Below are 18,172 nucleotides of genomic sequence, written 5' to 3' on the forward strand. Positions count from 1 at the left end.
ACTTCATAGTAGAACATACTATGTTCATTTCTCAGAAGCAAATTCAATCAATGACAGATTAAAGCAGAGGAACTACTCTATACAGCAGTCTTCTACGTATGCAGTACCGTAGAAGTTTCACACAAGTTGCATTAAATAATTATGTTCCCTTTATTTGCTCCCTTTACTTGACTGAGTGGTAAAAACTAATCAAGAAGGCACAATGGCCCAAAAGAAAAACCCACATAACTCTGAGGATTTTGGTCAGACTATGGAGAATGTCTTTTGGGAATAAAATAAAAGAGGTTCTGGAAAATTTAACCTCTGAAGGAGAGGAGGTTGTGGGGAGTCTCCCAGGCTGTTCTGAATCATCTGAGGAACTCCTAAGACTGGTGAATACAGGAAGCATCTCTATTCCTGTAAATTAGGTTACTGCAGTAATTTATACATTCCTCAGTGATATTATGTCATATATGAATAAGATATGTACAGAAAAATTGAAAGCGATATTGTGTGGATGTCAGTAATAATATCTCAAAACTAATACACCGAGGTGGCAGGTGTAAGAGCTGTTTTTCAGTTACTACGGGTGCTCACCCTCCCTGTGAATGCTTATGCCAGGATACTACACACACACCTTCTCCCAGGACCCCCAAAAAATGTGAAACAGGAAGTACAATATGGATTCCACCCTGGTTTCTTTTTCCAACTACACCTAAGGAATCTGCCATTTTTGTTTATATATGTTTTATAGACTTGGTAGCTGTGTTACCCGTCTAAGATGAGTTGAAATCTACAGTAAGTAAAAAAAACACAGACCTCAGCTTTAACGTTTGATGTGCACCATGCAATACATATATGTCTGACATAAGCCATTTGGCATGGAATTTGTAAAAACAGTGTTAATGTTTGTGATGTACCATCTATTGGAATGACAAATGCAATGCATTTTACTACTAAAAATGTTTGTGATGGACCATCTTTTGGAATGACAAAGACATTGCAACCAGATAGAAACACAGACAGACACACAGACACTTTTATTAAGGTGGACAGAAAGCTTATAATCATGTACCTTGTGGGATTTTGTAGAAGGTGTTACTGAATGCCAATTAGTCTGTGTATTTATGCTGTGTCACTTAAGTTTGAAAAACTGGAATTAAGCTGAAATCTGTTTAAAATGGAGTATACATGTTTTGTCTTTTTTTTGTGATTTTTAAAGGCCAGGGTGCAATCCTACTCTGAATATACAGTATGTATTTCCACATGGCATTGTGCCTTTGACCTAATTTTCCTCTTTACACATTGGGGCAATTCAAATGACCAGTGCATAGGCCACAGTACTGAGTTTTGTACATGATGGTGGTTGTGATGTGACAAAGCTTTATATCTTACATTCTCATTTTACAGGTAATCACAAACACTGGGAAGTGACTGAAAGAAGTAGGTTGTTGGTATAAATGATTAGGTTCCCGGGAAGTGTTGCTAAATTGTCTTTTTTTAAACAGTGAGGAATACAATAATGCATAATGATCTGAGAGAAAAAACCCTCTTTCTTTAGATACAGAGGAATCAATTGGTTTGGTTACGTAATTAGGTTGCTTCTTAAGGAGTGGAATCAGTTATGGCCCATTGGGCATATATTTAAATTCAGGGCTAAGAAAAATTTAAGATATTATGCCTCTTTCACAGAATAGTAGCTGTTAATTGCAAGAGTTATTGGAAGGCTAAAATGATCAGCTTATGCTTCAGTTACAGAAACATTCAACAGGAAAAATATCAATATAAAGTAAGCAATTGTAAGTTGTATTTGAAGGATTCGTAAATGAAGAGATTGTTCTTCATATTAATTTCCAATCATACTTTCAGTCTGTGATGGTTTACATCATATTCTTTGGCCTTTGTGATTCAAAAAAGGATTACATTTGCCTTCTAGCTGTAATAGTAGCTACTGAATTAAACTGAAGAAAATGCAACCCTAAAATGTGTTTAGCCATCACTGTGACCTCATTTTCTCCAAACTGATAAATTATTTTATTTTGAAACTTTTGTTTTCTATTGGGTTTGTGGTTAAATCTGCTGTCTCAGGCCTCTAAGAAACTGGGGTTAAATCCTGGTGCCTTAACAGTGCAGTTAACATGGCTTTTCCACATCCCAAAGACTTGCAAGTGAGTGAGGGTACATACTTTACTGTGCCCAGCAGTGGGCTAGTGACTTGTCTGGGGAAGGTTAACAACCAAGGCTGCTAAGAGAGGCACTGGCCTCTTAAGGTCCTATGCCTGGATTAAGGCAGTGTGGAATTGGAAGGCTAGCTAAATATAGGCCACTTGGACAAGTTGAAGTTTGCAGTAAATTGACACTCACAGTGTTTCCAAAAGGTGTCGTCCAAACGGATGTTGTGCCCATGGTGTGCCAATATCAGGGTCAGGGTCAGGACATAAGTCAGTGCTTGTAGCTGCAGCAGCTAAAGCCCATACCTGAAAGAAAGAAAACAATCCTAAAATAATCCACCTCATTCTACTGTACCTTTTTCTTTCCTTCCTTTTCCTCCCTTAAACTCTTCCTAGACGAACACTGTCCTACTCCACTCCCGACTCCAAATCGCCTGAGTAAGGTGGTGGGATTATTTAAACCTGGACTGGGAGTACTTCCACTGCATCAGCACTATAGTGAGGAAGCACCTTCAACTAAATTGGAACTTCTCTCTCACGGGGGAGCTTCCTCCCAACAGCACCCTCTACTTACCCCAAAGGACCCCAACTATATATATATATATATATATATATATATATATATATATATATATATATATATATATATATATATATATATATATATATATATATATATATATATTTTTTTTAGAATTTGCAGAGAAATGACCAGAAAACTGCATAAATTGTAGCAATCTCCAAAAATTAAACGTTTTGTGGTCCCATTGAATATATTAAGCACAAGTAACAGTTTAAAATTTATGGCACTGCCAACACTAAACGCATTTAACCCCTGAATCCTGTACAAATAAAAGGTAAAGTGAAATCAATTTAATTACTATGATATGAAGTATGTAATAAATAAACAGTAGGTAATATTGACATGACACAACAAACCAACTAAATAGAGCAAACAACACTTTATTCACAAATCCAAAATATTCATCATTTACAGTGCCTTGAAAAAGTATTCAACCCCAAAAATATCTTCAAACTTTCTTTCAGATTCTAAACTTTTCATACATCAAAGTTAGAACTTTTAGTGTTGTATGCTTTTGCAGGGGGGTGCTGGGTAAGGTTTTATCGTGCGTGGTGGTGCAGTGCAACACAGCAACACAAACAAAAATCAATGGGTTGCTGTTTAATTCCTGCTTTGTCAGCTTTATAATTTAAGTACTTCGAACTTCGGATTACTTCATAATTTAAGTACTTTGCTGAAGCCCCATAATACTTTTACGCTCTTATTTGTAGAAAAAAATAATTTTAGCAGCAGTAGCAGAACACAACCTTTTTACTTAATTTCTGTTTCTCAGGTCCTAGGGCATAGGTTTCCCAAGGAAAAATGTGCACAAGACAAAAAATAGCTCTGGATGTATTGGCATTCTAGTTTTCTTCTTCTTTCGGCTGCTCCAGTAAGGACTGCCACAGCAGATCATCTTTTTCAAAATCTTCCTGTCCTCTGCAGTTTGCTCTGTTGCATCCATCACCGGCATGTCCTCTTTCACCACATCCATAAACCTTATCTTAGGCCTTCCTATTTTCCTCTTACCTGGCAGCTCTATCCTTAGCATCCTTTTCCCAATATACACAGCACTCCTCCTCTGCACATGTCCAAACCAATGCAATCTCGCCTCTCTGACTTTGTCTCCAAAGCGTCCAACCTGAGCTGACCCTCTAATGTACTCCTTTCTAATCCTGTCCATCCATGTCACATCCAATGCAAATCTTAACATGTTTAACTCTGCCACCTCCAGCTCTGTCTTCTGTTTTTTAGTCAGTGCCACTGTCTCCAATCCATATTCCAATACTGTACACATTTACATACACAACCATATTCAGTAAGCAAACCTAGATATGCCAATTAGAGCATTACAGCAATCTAGACGAGAACATGCCATTCAACACAACAAAAATCGGCACTCCTATCTACTTACTACTCTTCTAAAAAAAACTTAAAGTCTAGTTTTAGAAGTCTCTAAAGTCCTACTCACTACTAGGTAGCTTATTCCATGTGTTTATGGTTCTCTATGTGAAAAAAACTCCTAATATAATGTATTTATAGGTGCAAATTTTACCCTTAACAAGTTTTCAACTGTGTCCCCATGTATTTGATCAACTCATTTTAAAATAAGAGTCTTCATCCACTAATGGAATTCCCTTTTTAATTTTAAACACTTCAATCATGTCGCCTCTTAATCTTCTTTTGCTTAAACTGGAAAGTCTCAGATCTTTCCTCATAATTCCTCTGTAGCCCTGGAATCAGCCTAGTTGCTTTTCTCTGGACTCTTTCCAGCACTGCAATGTCCTTTTTGTAGCCTGGAGACTAAACCTGTATGCAGTACTACAGATGAGGCCTCATCAGTGCATTACAAAACTTGAGCAGGACCTCCTTGGACTGGTACCCTACACATCGTGCTATATAATTTAACATTCGGTCAGCTTTCTTAATGGCTTTTGAACACTCTCTGCCAGTTGATAGTTTTGAATTCACACAACTCCTAAATCCTTCTTATAAGGTGTACGTTTTTGATCTTCAGATCCTACATTGTGTATTCAAACCTAACATTTTTACTTTCTACATTTTATACTTTCTACTTAACTCACATTAAATCTCATCTGCAACAAATCTGCCCAAACCTGTATGCTGTCTCAGTCCCTTTGTAACAACTCAATGGATTCTAGATTATACACCTAGCTTGTTTACTTATACCCCTATCCAAATTATTTATATATTATAATAATAGCAGCGGCCCTAGCACTGACCTCTGTGGAACACCAGTCTTAATGTGGGCCAATATTGAACGGGTTCCTTGCACCATAACCCACTGCTTACTCTTTGTGTTTGAGCCAATTTTGCTCCCTTCTATAAACAACACTCTGAGCTCCCATTTCTTTTAGTTTGATGCCCAATCTCTTATGTGGCACTTTAATCATGCTTTCTGAAAATCAAGATAAATGATATCATATGCTCCACTTTGGTCATATCCACTCTGATTGTATTGCATCCTAACAGAATTCCAGCATGTTGGTAAAACATGACCTATGTCTTCTGAAACCATGCTGTCTGTTCAGTAAAACTCAGTAACTTGTAAAAACAATAACTTGCTCAATCGTATCCTAAATAATTTTACATCCATTAATTTACTTGGGATGCATGTTATGCTTACTGACCTATAGTTGCTTGGATCTTTTTTTATATAATGAGATAGCATTTACTATTTTCCAGTCCTTCAGAATTTCCCCAGTGTGTAGTAACTTCCTAAAATAGGCAATAAGGGATTATATATGTACTTGCTAACCTCTTTAAGGACTCGAGGGTAAATATTTTCTGGTCATGGTGATTTGTTTGATTTTAGCCTGTGTAATCTAAGCAGTATGTTACCCTCTATAATTTCCAAATTACTCAGTGCCTCCTTTGTAGTCCCTTTTACTGCTGGGAGGTTATCTACTTCCTCACATGTTAAAACCTCAGAAAAGTGTGAGTTTAGAGGATCTCCTATTTCACTTTATTTTGTGTCCAACTTCAGCTACCTTGGTAAGGGATAAGCAAGCAGGCTGCCTGCTGCCAGTGCAGATTAACACATTTGCAAAACAAAGACACTGATGAGGAGGTGCAAGGGAATTTAAGGTAGCCCAGCATCTATATATATAATTCACTAAGTCAAGACAACCATGGAAAGCACGCCGGAAGGGGCGTGGATTCACTGAGCTGCCGACAAGTAAGACACCTATGGCGCACGCAGGAAGGAGCCACACCCACCAACTCTTGGCACCTCTGAGCCATGTTGACCGTTCATAGAGGCATGTTTCTCGCGGAGGTGAATCGCCATATGCAGCGTGTAAAATGGTTTGCGAGGGGTATCTCATGGGATCCTTAAAACAATCCTTTACAACTGAGGTTAAAACACAATGAAGTAAGCAGTCTTTAAAAATCGAGTTTTCGGTTACGACGCACGACCGCGTGCACCATAGCAAACTGTTTTACACGCTACATACAGCAATTCGCATCCGTGACAAACGAGCGTCTTCTTAGATGCTCCTGCAGGAACACGGAAAGTCTTCGTGAGTTACAGGTGCATCTGGGCTGTGCAAAGACGACAATGACTCAAGTGACGAGTTGGAGGTGGGCACATGAGCGATGGCGGTCCGCCAGTTTTCAGTCACAGACGATTGTGTGTTGGGTCGTTCCGTGCATTGTTAAAATGTTGCTTTTCTTGCTGATTTATTACATTACCGATTTTTCAAATGTTAATTTTCTCCCTGTGCTTAAAAATCATTAAAAAACCAGCCTGATTATGCGGCGTATGGTACGCCGCGGGTTGGCTAGTTATGAATATTTTCATAGGCTTCAGGGATTCCAGTGTTAATGAACATATTTTTATCTACGGTGCTGCAAATTTGAGAGAAAAAAGAATGTTGGCAGGTTAGCAAACTGTTTATTGGGCTAGGCTAATCTTGCCATTTATGTGACTAAAAAGGCAAAGATTAAGTGTGATACAGAGTCTCACTAGGTGGGTTTCTTTACGGCACAATTAAAAACACAAAACCTTTTACATTATGAGTTTTATAAGATGACCAGCAATTTATAGACGTTTATAGAACTGTGGTGTGTAACAAATGCAATTTGTAAAATTGTTAATGAGTGTTTTTCTATTGTGAATTAATTACTATGAAACTATGTTAGAGTATACGGTCATAAGTTATATAAGAAATAACTTTTTTGATGCTTTCTGTATTGATTGTAAATGTTTAATAAAAAGTATATTTAAAAAAAAAAAACAAAAAAAAAACATTTTCTTTCTTTCTATGCACCATAGGAATTTTCCTCATAAAAATGACTAAATACCCCTCCTTGAACCGTCACCTTATCGTGGTGGAGGGGTTTGCGTGTCCCAATGATCCTAGGAGCTATGTTGTCCGGGGCTTTATGCCTGGTAGAACCACCAAGGCAAACTGGTCCTAGGTGAGGGATGAGACAAAGAGCGGTTCAATAAACCTCTGATGAAGAATAAAACCTTGGACGCGTTTTCCCTTGCCGGACGCTGGTCACGGGCCCCCTCTGGAGCCAGGCCTGGAGGTGGGGCTCGATGGCGGCGCCTGGTGGCGGGCCTGCACCCATGGGGCTCGGCGGGCACAGCCGAAGAGGTAATGTGGTTCCTCCTCCCCATGGGCTCACCACCTATGGGAGGGGCCAAGGAGGTTGGGTGCAGTGTGAGTTGGGTGGTGGCCGAAGGCGGGGACCTTGGCGGTCTGATCCTCGGCTACAGAAACTGGCTCTTGGGACGTGGAATGTCACCTCTCTGAAGAGGAAGGAGCCTGAGCTAGTGGCGAGGTGAGAGGTTCGGCTAGATATAGTCGGACTCACCTCGGCACAGCTTGGACTCTGGAACCAATCTCCTTGAGAGGGGCTGGACTCTCTACCACTCTGGAGTTGCCCCGGTGAGGGCCGAGCAGGTGTGGGCATACTTATTGCCCCCACTGGAGCCTGTGCATTGGGGTTTACCCGGTGGGCGAGGGTGGCCTCCCTCCGCCGGGTGGGGAAGGGTCCTGACTGTTGTTTGTGCATATGCGAACAGCAGTTTGGAGTATCCACCCTTTTGGAGTCTCTGGAGGGTTGCTAGAGGGCATACCTTCTGGGGATTCCCTCGTTTTGCTGGGAGACTTCAATGCTCACGTGGGCAATGACAGCGAGACCTGGAAGGGCGTGATTGGGAGGAATGGCCCCGATCTGAACCCGAACGGTGTTTTGTTATTGGACTTCTGTGCTCGTCATGGATTGTCCATAACGAACACCATGTTCAAGCATAAGGGTGTTCATATGTGCACTTGGCACCAGGACACCCTAGGCCTCAGGTCGATGATCGACTTTGTGGTATGTCGTGGACTTGCGGCCATATGTCTTGGACACTCGGGTGAAGAGAGGCGGAGCTGTCAACTGATCACCACCTGGCCGATGGTGGGGAAGATGCGGTCAGACCTGGTAGGCCCAAGCGTGTTGTGAGGGTCTGCTGGGAGCGGCTGGCAGAGTCCCCTGTCAGAAGTAGCTTCAACTCCCACCTCGGCAGAACTTCAACCACGCCCCGAGGGAGGTGGGGACATTGAGTCGAATGGGCCATGTTCCGTGCCTCTATTGTTGAGGCGGCTGACGGGCTGTGGCGCAAGGTGGTCGGTGCCTGTGTGGCGGCAATCCCGAACCCGTTGGTGGACACGGCGGTGAGGGATGCCGTCAAGCTGAAGAAGGAGTCCTATAGGACTTTTTGTCCTGTGGGTCTCTGGAGGCAGCTGATAGGTACCGCAGGCCAAGCGAACGCGGCCGGTTGTTGCTGAGGCAAAACTTCGGGCATGGGAGGAGTTTGAGAGGCCATGGAGAGCGACTTTGGACGGCTTCGAGGAGATTCTGGTCCACCGTCCGGCGTCTCAGGAGGGAAGCAGTGCAGTGTCAACACCGTATATGGTGGGGATGGTGCGCTGCTGACCTCGACTTCGGGCGTTGTGGGTCGGTGGGAGGAGTACTTGAAGACCTCCTCAATCCCACTAACATGCCTTCCAATGAGGAAGCAGAGCCTGGGGACTCTGAGGTGGGCTCTCCCATCTCTGGGACTGAAGTCACCGAGGTGGTCAAAAACTCCTTGGTGGCAGGGCCCGGGGTGGATGAGATCGCCGGAGTTCCTTAAGGCTCTGGATGTTGTAGGACTGTCTTGGTTGACACGTCTCTGCAACATCGCATGGACATCGGGACAGTGCCTCTGGATTGGCAGACCGGGGTGGTGGTCCCCTCTTTAAAAGGGGACGGAGGGTGTGTTCCAACTATAGAGGGATCACACTCCTCAGCCTCCCTGGAAAAGTCTATTCGGGGTTCTGGAGAGGAGGGTCCGTCGGATAGTGAACCTCGGATTCAGGAGGAACAGTGTGGTTTTAGTCCTGGTGGCGGAACAGTGGACCAGCTCTTCACCCTTAGCAGAGTCCTGGAGGGTGCATGGGAGTTTGCCCGACCGGTCTACATGTGTTTTGTGGACTTGGAAAAGGCATTGACCGTGTCCCTCGGGAATCCTGTGGGGGTGCTCGGGAGTATGGGGTACGGACCCCTGATAAGAGCTGTTCGGTCTCTGTACAACCGGTGTCAGAGCTTGGTCCGCATTGCGGCAGTAAGTCGAGCCCGTTTCCAGTGAGAGTTGGACTCCGCCAGGGCTGCCCTTTGTCACCGATTCTGTTCATAACTTTTATGGACAGAATTTCTAGGCGCAGCCAGGGTGTTGAAGGGGTCGGTTTGGTGGACTCAGGATTGGGTCACTGCTTTTGCAGATGATGTTGTCCTGTTTGCTTCATCAGGCCGTGATCTTCAGCTCTCTCTGGATCGGTTCGCAGCTGAGTGTGAAGCGGCTGGGATGAGAATCAGCACCTCCAAATCCGAGCATGGTCCTCAGCGGAAAAGGGTGGAGTGCCCTCTCAGGGTTGGGGGAGAGATCCTGCCCCAAGTGGAGGAGTTCAAGTATCTCGGGGTCTTGTTCACGAGTGAGGGAAGAATGGAGCGTGAGATCGACAGGCGGATCGGTGCGGCATCCGCAGTGATGCGGGCTCTGCATCGGTCTGTCGTGGTGAAAAAGGAGCTGAGCCGTAAGGCAAAACTCTCAATTTACCAGTCGATCTACGCTCCTACCCTCACCTATGGTCATGAGCTATGGGTAGTGACCGAAAGAACGAGATCGCGAATACAAGCGGCTGAAATGAGTTTCCTCCGCAGGGTGTCTGGGCTTTCCCTTAGAGATAGGGTGAGAAGCTCAGTCATCCGGGAGGGGCTCAGAGTAGAGCCGCTGCTCCTCCGCATCGAGCGGAGTCAGATGAGGTGGCTCGGGCATCTGATCAGGATGCCTCCTGGACGCCTCCCTGGTGAGGTGTTCCGGGCACGTCCAACGGGAGGAGGCCCGGGGAAGACCCAGGACACGCTGGAGGGACTATGTCTCCGGCTGGCCTGGGAAGCTTTGGGATTCTCCGGAAGAGCTGGAAGAAGTGGCCGGGAGAGGGAAGTCTGGGCCTCGCTGCTTAAGCTGCTGCCCCCGCGACCCGACCTCGGATAAGCGGAAGAGGATGGATGGATGGATGGAAAAATGACTTAATATGTTTTTCAGAGCAGGATTTGCACTGTTTGTATTTATGCTAATATGCTCTTCTACTTAATAACCGTTTTTTCCAGAATACTTCTTTATTTTTTGTATTTGCCATTTTCTAGTGCTAAAGGTACAAAAGTTCTCTACCTGTTGTTTTGGTCATAAAACACAAAAGCAAGCTAAAAAAAACTGCAGTTATCAGAGGGAAGACATGTAATTATTAATTGGCACATAATTATCTTACAAATCAACAACATTTAAAATTGCCTATTGCATTGCTCCAAAAAAGGCCCAGTAAGGTTTTAGACTTTTGATCAACCTGTCACCTAAAATGCACTTGCATGGAGGTGCCTAAATAATGTACTAACTAATAACAAACAGGAGTGGTTAGGCCTATTGTAATTTTGTCACATATATTCCCTAAAAACATTTTTATCTGTGGGTTTTTGTGTTTTATAAGAAATGAACTTAGTAATCTTTGTAACTTGAAAACGCTTTGTTAACCAGCACTTCCAGTAAGGTTCTGCTGAGAACAGTGCTTTAGAAGATGGTTTCAGGGCAGTTATTGATCACTGGAGTGCCCCATAGATGTAAATCAGTCAGCAAACGTTTAAAAACGTTTCTTCATTGTAAAACTTCCCAACTTTCCATATTATAAACACAGTTATCAATTTATTTATATGTGTGCTTAATTTTCCAAACATATTAATTTGTATTATATCAACTACTTTGAAACTCAATGTGTAATCGCTATGAAAGGTTTGGATTTCCAGTATTGGAACTATTGGGTAAAAACATGTATATTATAATTTCAAATGTTAGTAATATAAAGATCTCTTTATTAATTCTTTTTTATCCTTAAATTTGTTTAGTCTTTCTATTACTTTTAAGAATATTATGATGTATTTATTTATTTACTAAGGGGCTTCGCTCTGCCCCTTGCGTATTTGGATTTCACTTTCACCAAACAACAAATCTTTTAAATTGCTGGATCTGTAAAGCAGCAAATCATAAGCATGTATATCAGGAGCAGGAGTTTTTAGACAAAATCAGGGGATGTTTTATAGCACATAACTGAGGAGGGAGCCTGTTCCGATTTAGTATTTTGTAATTATCGTGACCATAATATAATACAATTCGCAACATTTTAGAAGAGCGAGGATAAAGAAATGCGGCAATGTATAAAAGGAATACATTGGAATAAGCTTTTTGGTTTGGTTTCAGTTTTATTTAATACTTAAATTATTTTTTTCCTACTTATTCCCTCCCACAAAGCATCAAAAGCAGCAGAAACTGTCCATTCAGCATTTATAGGCAGAGTAGCCAGCCATTGCAAAGCAGACACCTGCAGTCAGTCATGCTGTTCCTGTTTGAAGGGATCACTTAAAATTACCTGCATGTCACGGTGATGTCATAGAAAACACTTGCAAACATAAGGGGACATGAAAACTTGACAGACACAAACCTCCAAATAAACTGACTTCAAACATTCAGGAATAAATGGTATAAGTAACCCACTAACAGCCCATGACAATGCTGTACCATGCCAGTAGTGTTTTGTCAGTGGTGATATTCTTCTAACTTTTCTGCCTTCTTATTATTGATATTCTAAAAAAATAAAACATTCACATTGACTGGTAATGCCTTGGCCTGTTGAGTTTCTTTTAAGTACTGTAACATAAAAGGACTGGTAGTGGGACCTTCATCATGCCTGCTTCTACTTAAAGGTGGTTGCTTTCTGCAGTCCAATGTCTGCTGGGAAACTCCATGCAGTCATTTTGTTTAATCTAATTGTCACTGTACCTTATAATACACTGAAAAGCATTTTATCTATGGTCCTACTGCTGAATAAACGTGCAGCAACAATACAGAACTGAGCACAACTACACAACAGGCCTAAATTACTAATTTGAACAATAAAAAAACAAAAACTTTCAAACTTTATATAAACAAATATCATATATAGTGTTATATATGCAAATATCATGGAGAAATACTAACAACAGGATGAAAAAAATAATCAAAATACCTATTGCCAGTTATCAGAATGCTTTATTCTAATACTATACTGTACAAATTAAGGTTTCTCTGTCCATTGATTATATGAGTCATCTTTGTCCGGTATGAGGGCATTGGGAGCTGCAGCCTACTATATAGGAGGATTAGGAGGGGGCCTATCAACAAACCTAAACAGCTAAACATCTGATTAAATATTACCATTTCATGTTACAAAAATGGCCTTTTTTGGCATGTTGCAAAAGTGCCTGACTCATGGTACAAAAGCTCCCTAAAAGTTATGTTCCTTATGCTGAGTTACAAAAGGTCCCTACTATAGTTACAAATGTGCTCTTTTTGGTTACAAATTGGCTTTAACATCCATCCATCTGTCTGTCTGACTGACCTATAGTCCTTTTCTTTTGAGCACATTTTCAGTGTGTTAATCTGGGACCTATATCATAGCAGCACAGATTTCTGGAGTTGCAGTTCCTACAACTTTACTTTATGATGTGGATTCTACATATTTTCTAGAATTACCTTCATGGCTTTGTTGACTACTGGAACCTCTTCTGGCTTCTGGATCTTAAACGTGGCTTTACTATATATCAGAGCACTAGCAAAATACCCACGCTTTGCAGCGGAGAAGTAGTATGTTAAAGAAGTTATGAAAAAGAAAAGGAAACATTTTTAAAATAACGTAACATGATTGTCAATGTAATAGTTTTGTCACTGTTATGAGTGTTGCTGTCATGAAGGATTTGATTATCATTATTTCTTTCAATCAGGTTCGTATTTGTATATGTGTTGTGGTCAAGTTATATTCCGTGTTTGTCAACTGTTGTAAAGATAACAGGTTTCATTCATCAAAGTGTTCACTACCCAAATTGGTACTCATGAATCTAAGATGTTTAACAGGCATTCCCAGTATTAAGTTGTGGATTTGCCTGCGAATATTTAGCGGTAGCGTGTCTATGAACTTAATTTAACTTTTCCCAGTCCTGCAAAGTCAGTTCACGTGAGCCGCTCGGAGTACATGCATCGAAGCTTCTCAGTTGTGCTTGTGCTATCTTGTGCGATCTCGCAATGTCCACAGCTTTATTTAATGTTCCACCTACATGGGAAGTTGGAGAATTAGTGATGAGTCAGTGAGTGAGTCAGTCAGTCATTTGCCTTTAATTAGTACAGATTAACCAACAAAAATTTTTACATTAATCTTATCAGTAGTAGGAAAACAGACTTTCTTATATTAAGTGAAACATGGCTCACCTCTGAATTACAATTTTGTTCATTTAATTTGCAAAGGCAATAAAGGCAGTTGTTTAGCGAGCATTTACTCAAGCCAATTAAACTGTAAAGATGCCGGTACTGGCACTTTCACATCCTCCAAATGTCTTGTCATGATTATTCAAAGAGTGTTGCAGTCGCTCGTATTGATTGTTTACAGACCTCAAAAATATAATGCATCTTTTAGTGAGAAAGTCTCACTATCTATCTATAATAACTAACTATGGCAGGTTCCTAAATGTAGGCAATTTTAGTTTTCATATGGATGACCCAAATTCACAAGAGAATTCATAAACTTACTGCACTGTTTAGATCTTAGTCAGCATGTCAGCCAGCCTACACATAAGGGAGGGCACACACTGTATTTAGTCATTTTAAAAGGATTAAATGTAGATATAAGGCAGGTTGTGGATATACAACTACAACTAATGAGAAGCGTATTGTTAAAAATGTTATTTTGATAAATCTGCATCTTCAATATTTGCTAATATTCTTAACAATCAGTCCGAATAATACCTTAATAAAGCTAGTAGTGTAATCAGTAAGGTGGAAAAATGTAATGTTAAGGTAAGAGCTGTAGCTGACATAGAGGCCCCTGAAAAGACCTCCAGTATTATCATACTTAAATCCTCCATACTCAAATACTGCTGAAATCCTCCAGCACCATCACATCTTGGAAGATCTGAAAAGTAATTTAAAGAGAACATGTTGATGTAAATGGAGTAAAACTGAACCAATAGTCCACTATGAAATACTGCAAACATAAATAACTGAATATAAAAACACAGTCTGCCTTGACCTGTGGAAGCATGGAGGTGTTTAGGAGAGATGGCAGTGGAGATTTTAACCAGATTGTTTAATGGAATCTTGGAAAGTGAGAGGATGCCTGAGGAGTGGAGAAGAAGTGTACTGGTGCCTATATTTAAGAATAAGGGGGATGTGCAGGATTGTAATAACTACAGGGGAATATAATTGATGAGCCATAGCATGAAGTTATAGGAAAGAATAGTGGAAGCTAAGTTAAGAAGTGAGGTGATGATTAGTGAGCAGCAGTATGGTTTCATGCCAAGAAAGAGCACCACAGATGCGATGTTTGCTCTGAGGATGTTGATGGAGAAGCAAAGAGAAGGCCAGAAGGAGCTGCATTGCATCTCTGTGGACCTGGAGAAAGCATATGACAGGGTTCCTTGAGAGGAGCTGTGGTATTGTATGAAGAAGTTGGGAGTGGCAGAGAAGTATATAAGAGTTGTACAGGATATGTACGAGGGAAGTGTGACAATGATAAGGTGTGCAGTAGGAGTGACAGATGCATTCAAGGTGGAGGTGGGATTACATCAGGGATCAGCTCTGAGCCCTTTCATATTTGCAATGGTGATGGACAGGCTGACAGACGAGATTAGACAGGAGTCCCCGTGGCCTATGATGTTTGCTGATGACATTATGATCTGTAGCAATAGTAGGGAGCAGGTTGAGGAGACCCTGGAGAAGTGGAGATATGCTCTAGAGAGGAGAGGAATGAAGGTCAGTAGGAACAAGATAGAATACACGTGTGTAAATGAGGGGGAGGTCAGTGGAATGGCTAGGATGCAAGGAGTAGAGTTGGCAAAGGTGGATGAGTTTAATTACTTGGGATCAATAGTACAGAGTAATGGGGATTGTGGAAGTGAGGTGAAAAGAGAGTGCAGGCAGGGTGGAGAAAAGTGTCAAGAGTAATTTCTGACAGACGGGTATCAGCAAGAGTGAAAGGGAAGGTTTACAGGACAGTGGTGAGACCAGCTGTTATATGGGTTGGAGACGGTGGCACTGACCAGAAAGCAGGAGACAGAGCTGGAGGTAGCAGAGTTAAAGATGCTAAGATTTGCACTGGGTGTGACAAGGATGGACAGGAGTAGAAATGAGTACATTAGAGGGTCAGCTCAAGTTGAACGGTTGGGAGACAAAGTTAGAGAGGCGAGATTGTGTTGGTTTGGACATGTGCAGAGGAGAGATGCTGAGTATATTGGGAGAAGGATGCTATGGATAGAGCTGCCAGGCAAGAGGAAAAGAGGAAGGCCTAAGAGAAGGTTTATGGATGTGGTGAGAGAAGACATGCAGGTGATGGGTGTAACAGAAGAAGATGCAGAGGACAGAGAGTTATGGAAGAACATGATCTGCTGTGGCAATCCCTAATGGGAGTAGCCATAACAGGAGTAACCAAAAGAAGAAGAAGTCCGCCTTGATAGGCAGACCTCTTTCTCTAAAATTCTAAATGATAATGCTGGTATTCTAAGAGTTTTATTTTCAATTATTCATCATTTTCTAAACCCGGCTCATTCAATGGAATGTTTCTTAAAAACTACTAGTGAAACCTGTGAGGCTTTTGTCATGTTTTTTAAACATAAAATATGTAACGGCTGACCCATTACTCAGCTGGCAGCTACACCTCCAAGACCTGTGGCCTGGATAAATTACTGAGGCTGAATCTAAATATCAAGCCGTACCTCTAACAAATTAAACTTTTCCCCACAATCGACGGTGTACATATAAGCACAAAAGAAAAACAGATATGTAAACTTAAACTGATAAATTGTATTGAATGAAACCGAAAAAATAGCAAAATAAATATATATATTCCTCCACCAAAGCAACAACGTGACAACAACATATATGAATATAACAAACCCTCCCTTGTCCTTGTAACATATACCAAACAACACGAATAACAAAAATGAATGAGGTACAGAAATGAACGGTCGTGAACTTGAGTCCGAGTAACAATTGTCCTGAATGCAGATGACTGGTTAACCGATATGTGGAGTGTTTATATTTTCCGGAACAAAATGGAACAGCCTCACGGTGAATCCTCGGCGTGTGGTGGATGATGAAATCCGACCCCAGGGTCTCTTGTGATGAGGTTATTGGAATAAGTCCGGCGGAATGAAAAACAAACTGGATGGAAATGCGCGATGTGGTATACAGCAGGTACAGATGGTTCATGGTCATGAAAATGAATATCTCCTTCTCTCTCCTCTCTCTCCCTGTTCCCTCTTGATTGTTTTTATAGTTCTGTGACGGATGTAATTGATTGATAGTAAACTGGTGTTTTCCAGGTTTGGGGCTGCAGTCTCCTTCCATCATCCATCCCCCTTTACGGGGACGGCATTCACTGACACACACAAACAGCAACGGACGATGGAAACAAGATGCACGTGGTACGAACACTGACAACCCTATTACTACAAATAAATATTAAAAACTAGCCAACCCGCAGCGTAGCATACGCCGCATAATCAGGCCGCTTTTTAATTTAAATGATTTTTAAGCACAGAGGAAAAAATAAACATTTGAAAAATCCGTAATTTAATAAACCACCAAGAAAAGTAACATTGCAACAATGCACGCTACGAACCAACATACAATTGTCTGTGACTGAAAACCGGAGGAGCGCCGTGCTTTCTCCTTCCAAAGCGAAGGACGGGGTTGAGCGGTGCTCGTTCAGTATGCACTGCCCGCTTATGTGCCCGCCCCCAACTCCCTACCTGAGTCGCTTTCGTCTGTGTACAGTCCACACGCACCTGTGAGTCATGTTGACTGTTAATTTTCCAAACACCGCCTCAGTCGGTTTCCACGTTGATTTTTCATTGTTCTTTGCGGTTCCGGCTGCTTTTTTTTATATATAATCCACCAAGTCACCCGACCATGGGGGGCTTTACAAAGGGCAGGGACGTAATCAGTACGAAGCGTATGACCCGCACGCACTGGGAATTTCGTTCGTGGGGAACAATTGGAAGCCACGGTCTCCATCACGAAAGGGGTTCAACGGCTTACCCACGCCTCCCCGCGCCAGGCAGACACACGTTGATCCATTCAGTGTAGCACGTGTGCAGTACCGGACATACAAGTGCATCACAGACCTGTTAATGCTCAATCTCAGGTGGCTGAAAGCCACTTGTCCCTCTAAGAATTTGGACGCCGACCGCTGTTGGGTCATGTAACTATTTAGCAGGCGGGAGTCTCGTTCATTTTCGGAAATAACCAGCCAAATCGATCCACCAACTAAGAACTGCCATGCACCACCACCCACAGAATCGAGAAAGAGCTATCAATTTGTCAATCCTGTCCGTGTCCAGGCCGGGTGAGGTTTCCTGTGTTGAGTCAAATGAAGCGAAAGGCTCCACACCTGGTGGTGCCCTTCTGTCAATTCCTTTAAGTTTCAGCTTTGTAACCATACTCCCCCCTGAACCCAAAGACTTTGGTTACCGGTTGGCTGCCAGGCGGTCATGTGAATGACGCCGCCGGATCGCCTGTTGCGGGGCCTGCATTGGTGAAGCAGGTGAGACGGTAATGAAACAGAGGCACAGGGCTTATTGGATTTTAAAGACTGCTTCCTTCCTTGGGTTTTAACCAATGCACGGAACGAACCAACACACAATCGTCCGTGCGGCGCTCAGGGTGGAACGGGAGTAGAGGAGAAGGACATCCACTCCGCTCCCTCCGTCATGCTAGTCTGCTGATTTCTCGTTCAGTATACACTGCCTGCTCATGTGCCCACCTCCAACTCGTCAATCGAGTCGTTGTCGTCTTTGTACAGTCCAGATGCACCTGTGACTCATG

General features: G+C 42.2%; 1 protein-coding gene across 1 annotated transcript in view; it reads right to left on the reverse strand.

Annotated features, from left to right (window-relative positions):
• The window catches only part of wdr59 (WD repeat domain 59), a 300,882-nt gene that overhangs the window by 94,535 nt on the left and 188,175 nt on the right, over positions 1 to 18,172 (reverse strand). Inside the window, exon 21 of the mRNA XM_039763605.1 lies at positions 2,344 to 2,456. Within this exon, the coding sequence (XP_039619539.1) occupies positions 2,344 to 2,456 (113 nt within the window). The remainder of the gene's footprint in view (positions 1 to 2,343; positions 2,457 to 18,172) is intronic.

Source organism: Polypterus senegalus, chromosome 9 (genome assembly GCF_016835505.1).
Source record: "Polypterus senegalus isolate Bchr_013 chromosome 9, ASM1683550v1, whole genome shotgun sequence".
Classification (NCBI taxonomy): domain Eukaryota; kingdom Metazoa; phylum Chordata; class Cladistia; order Polypteriformes; family Polypteridae; genus Polypterus; species Polypterus senegalus.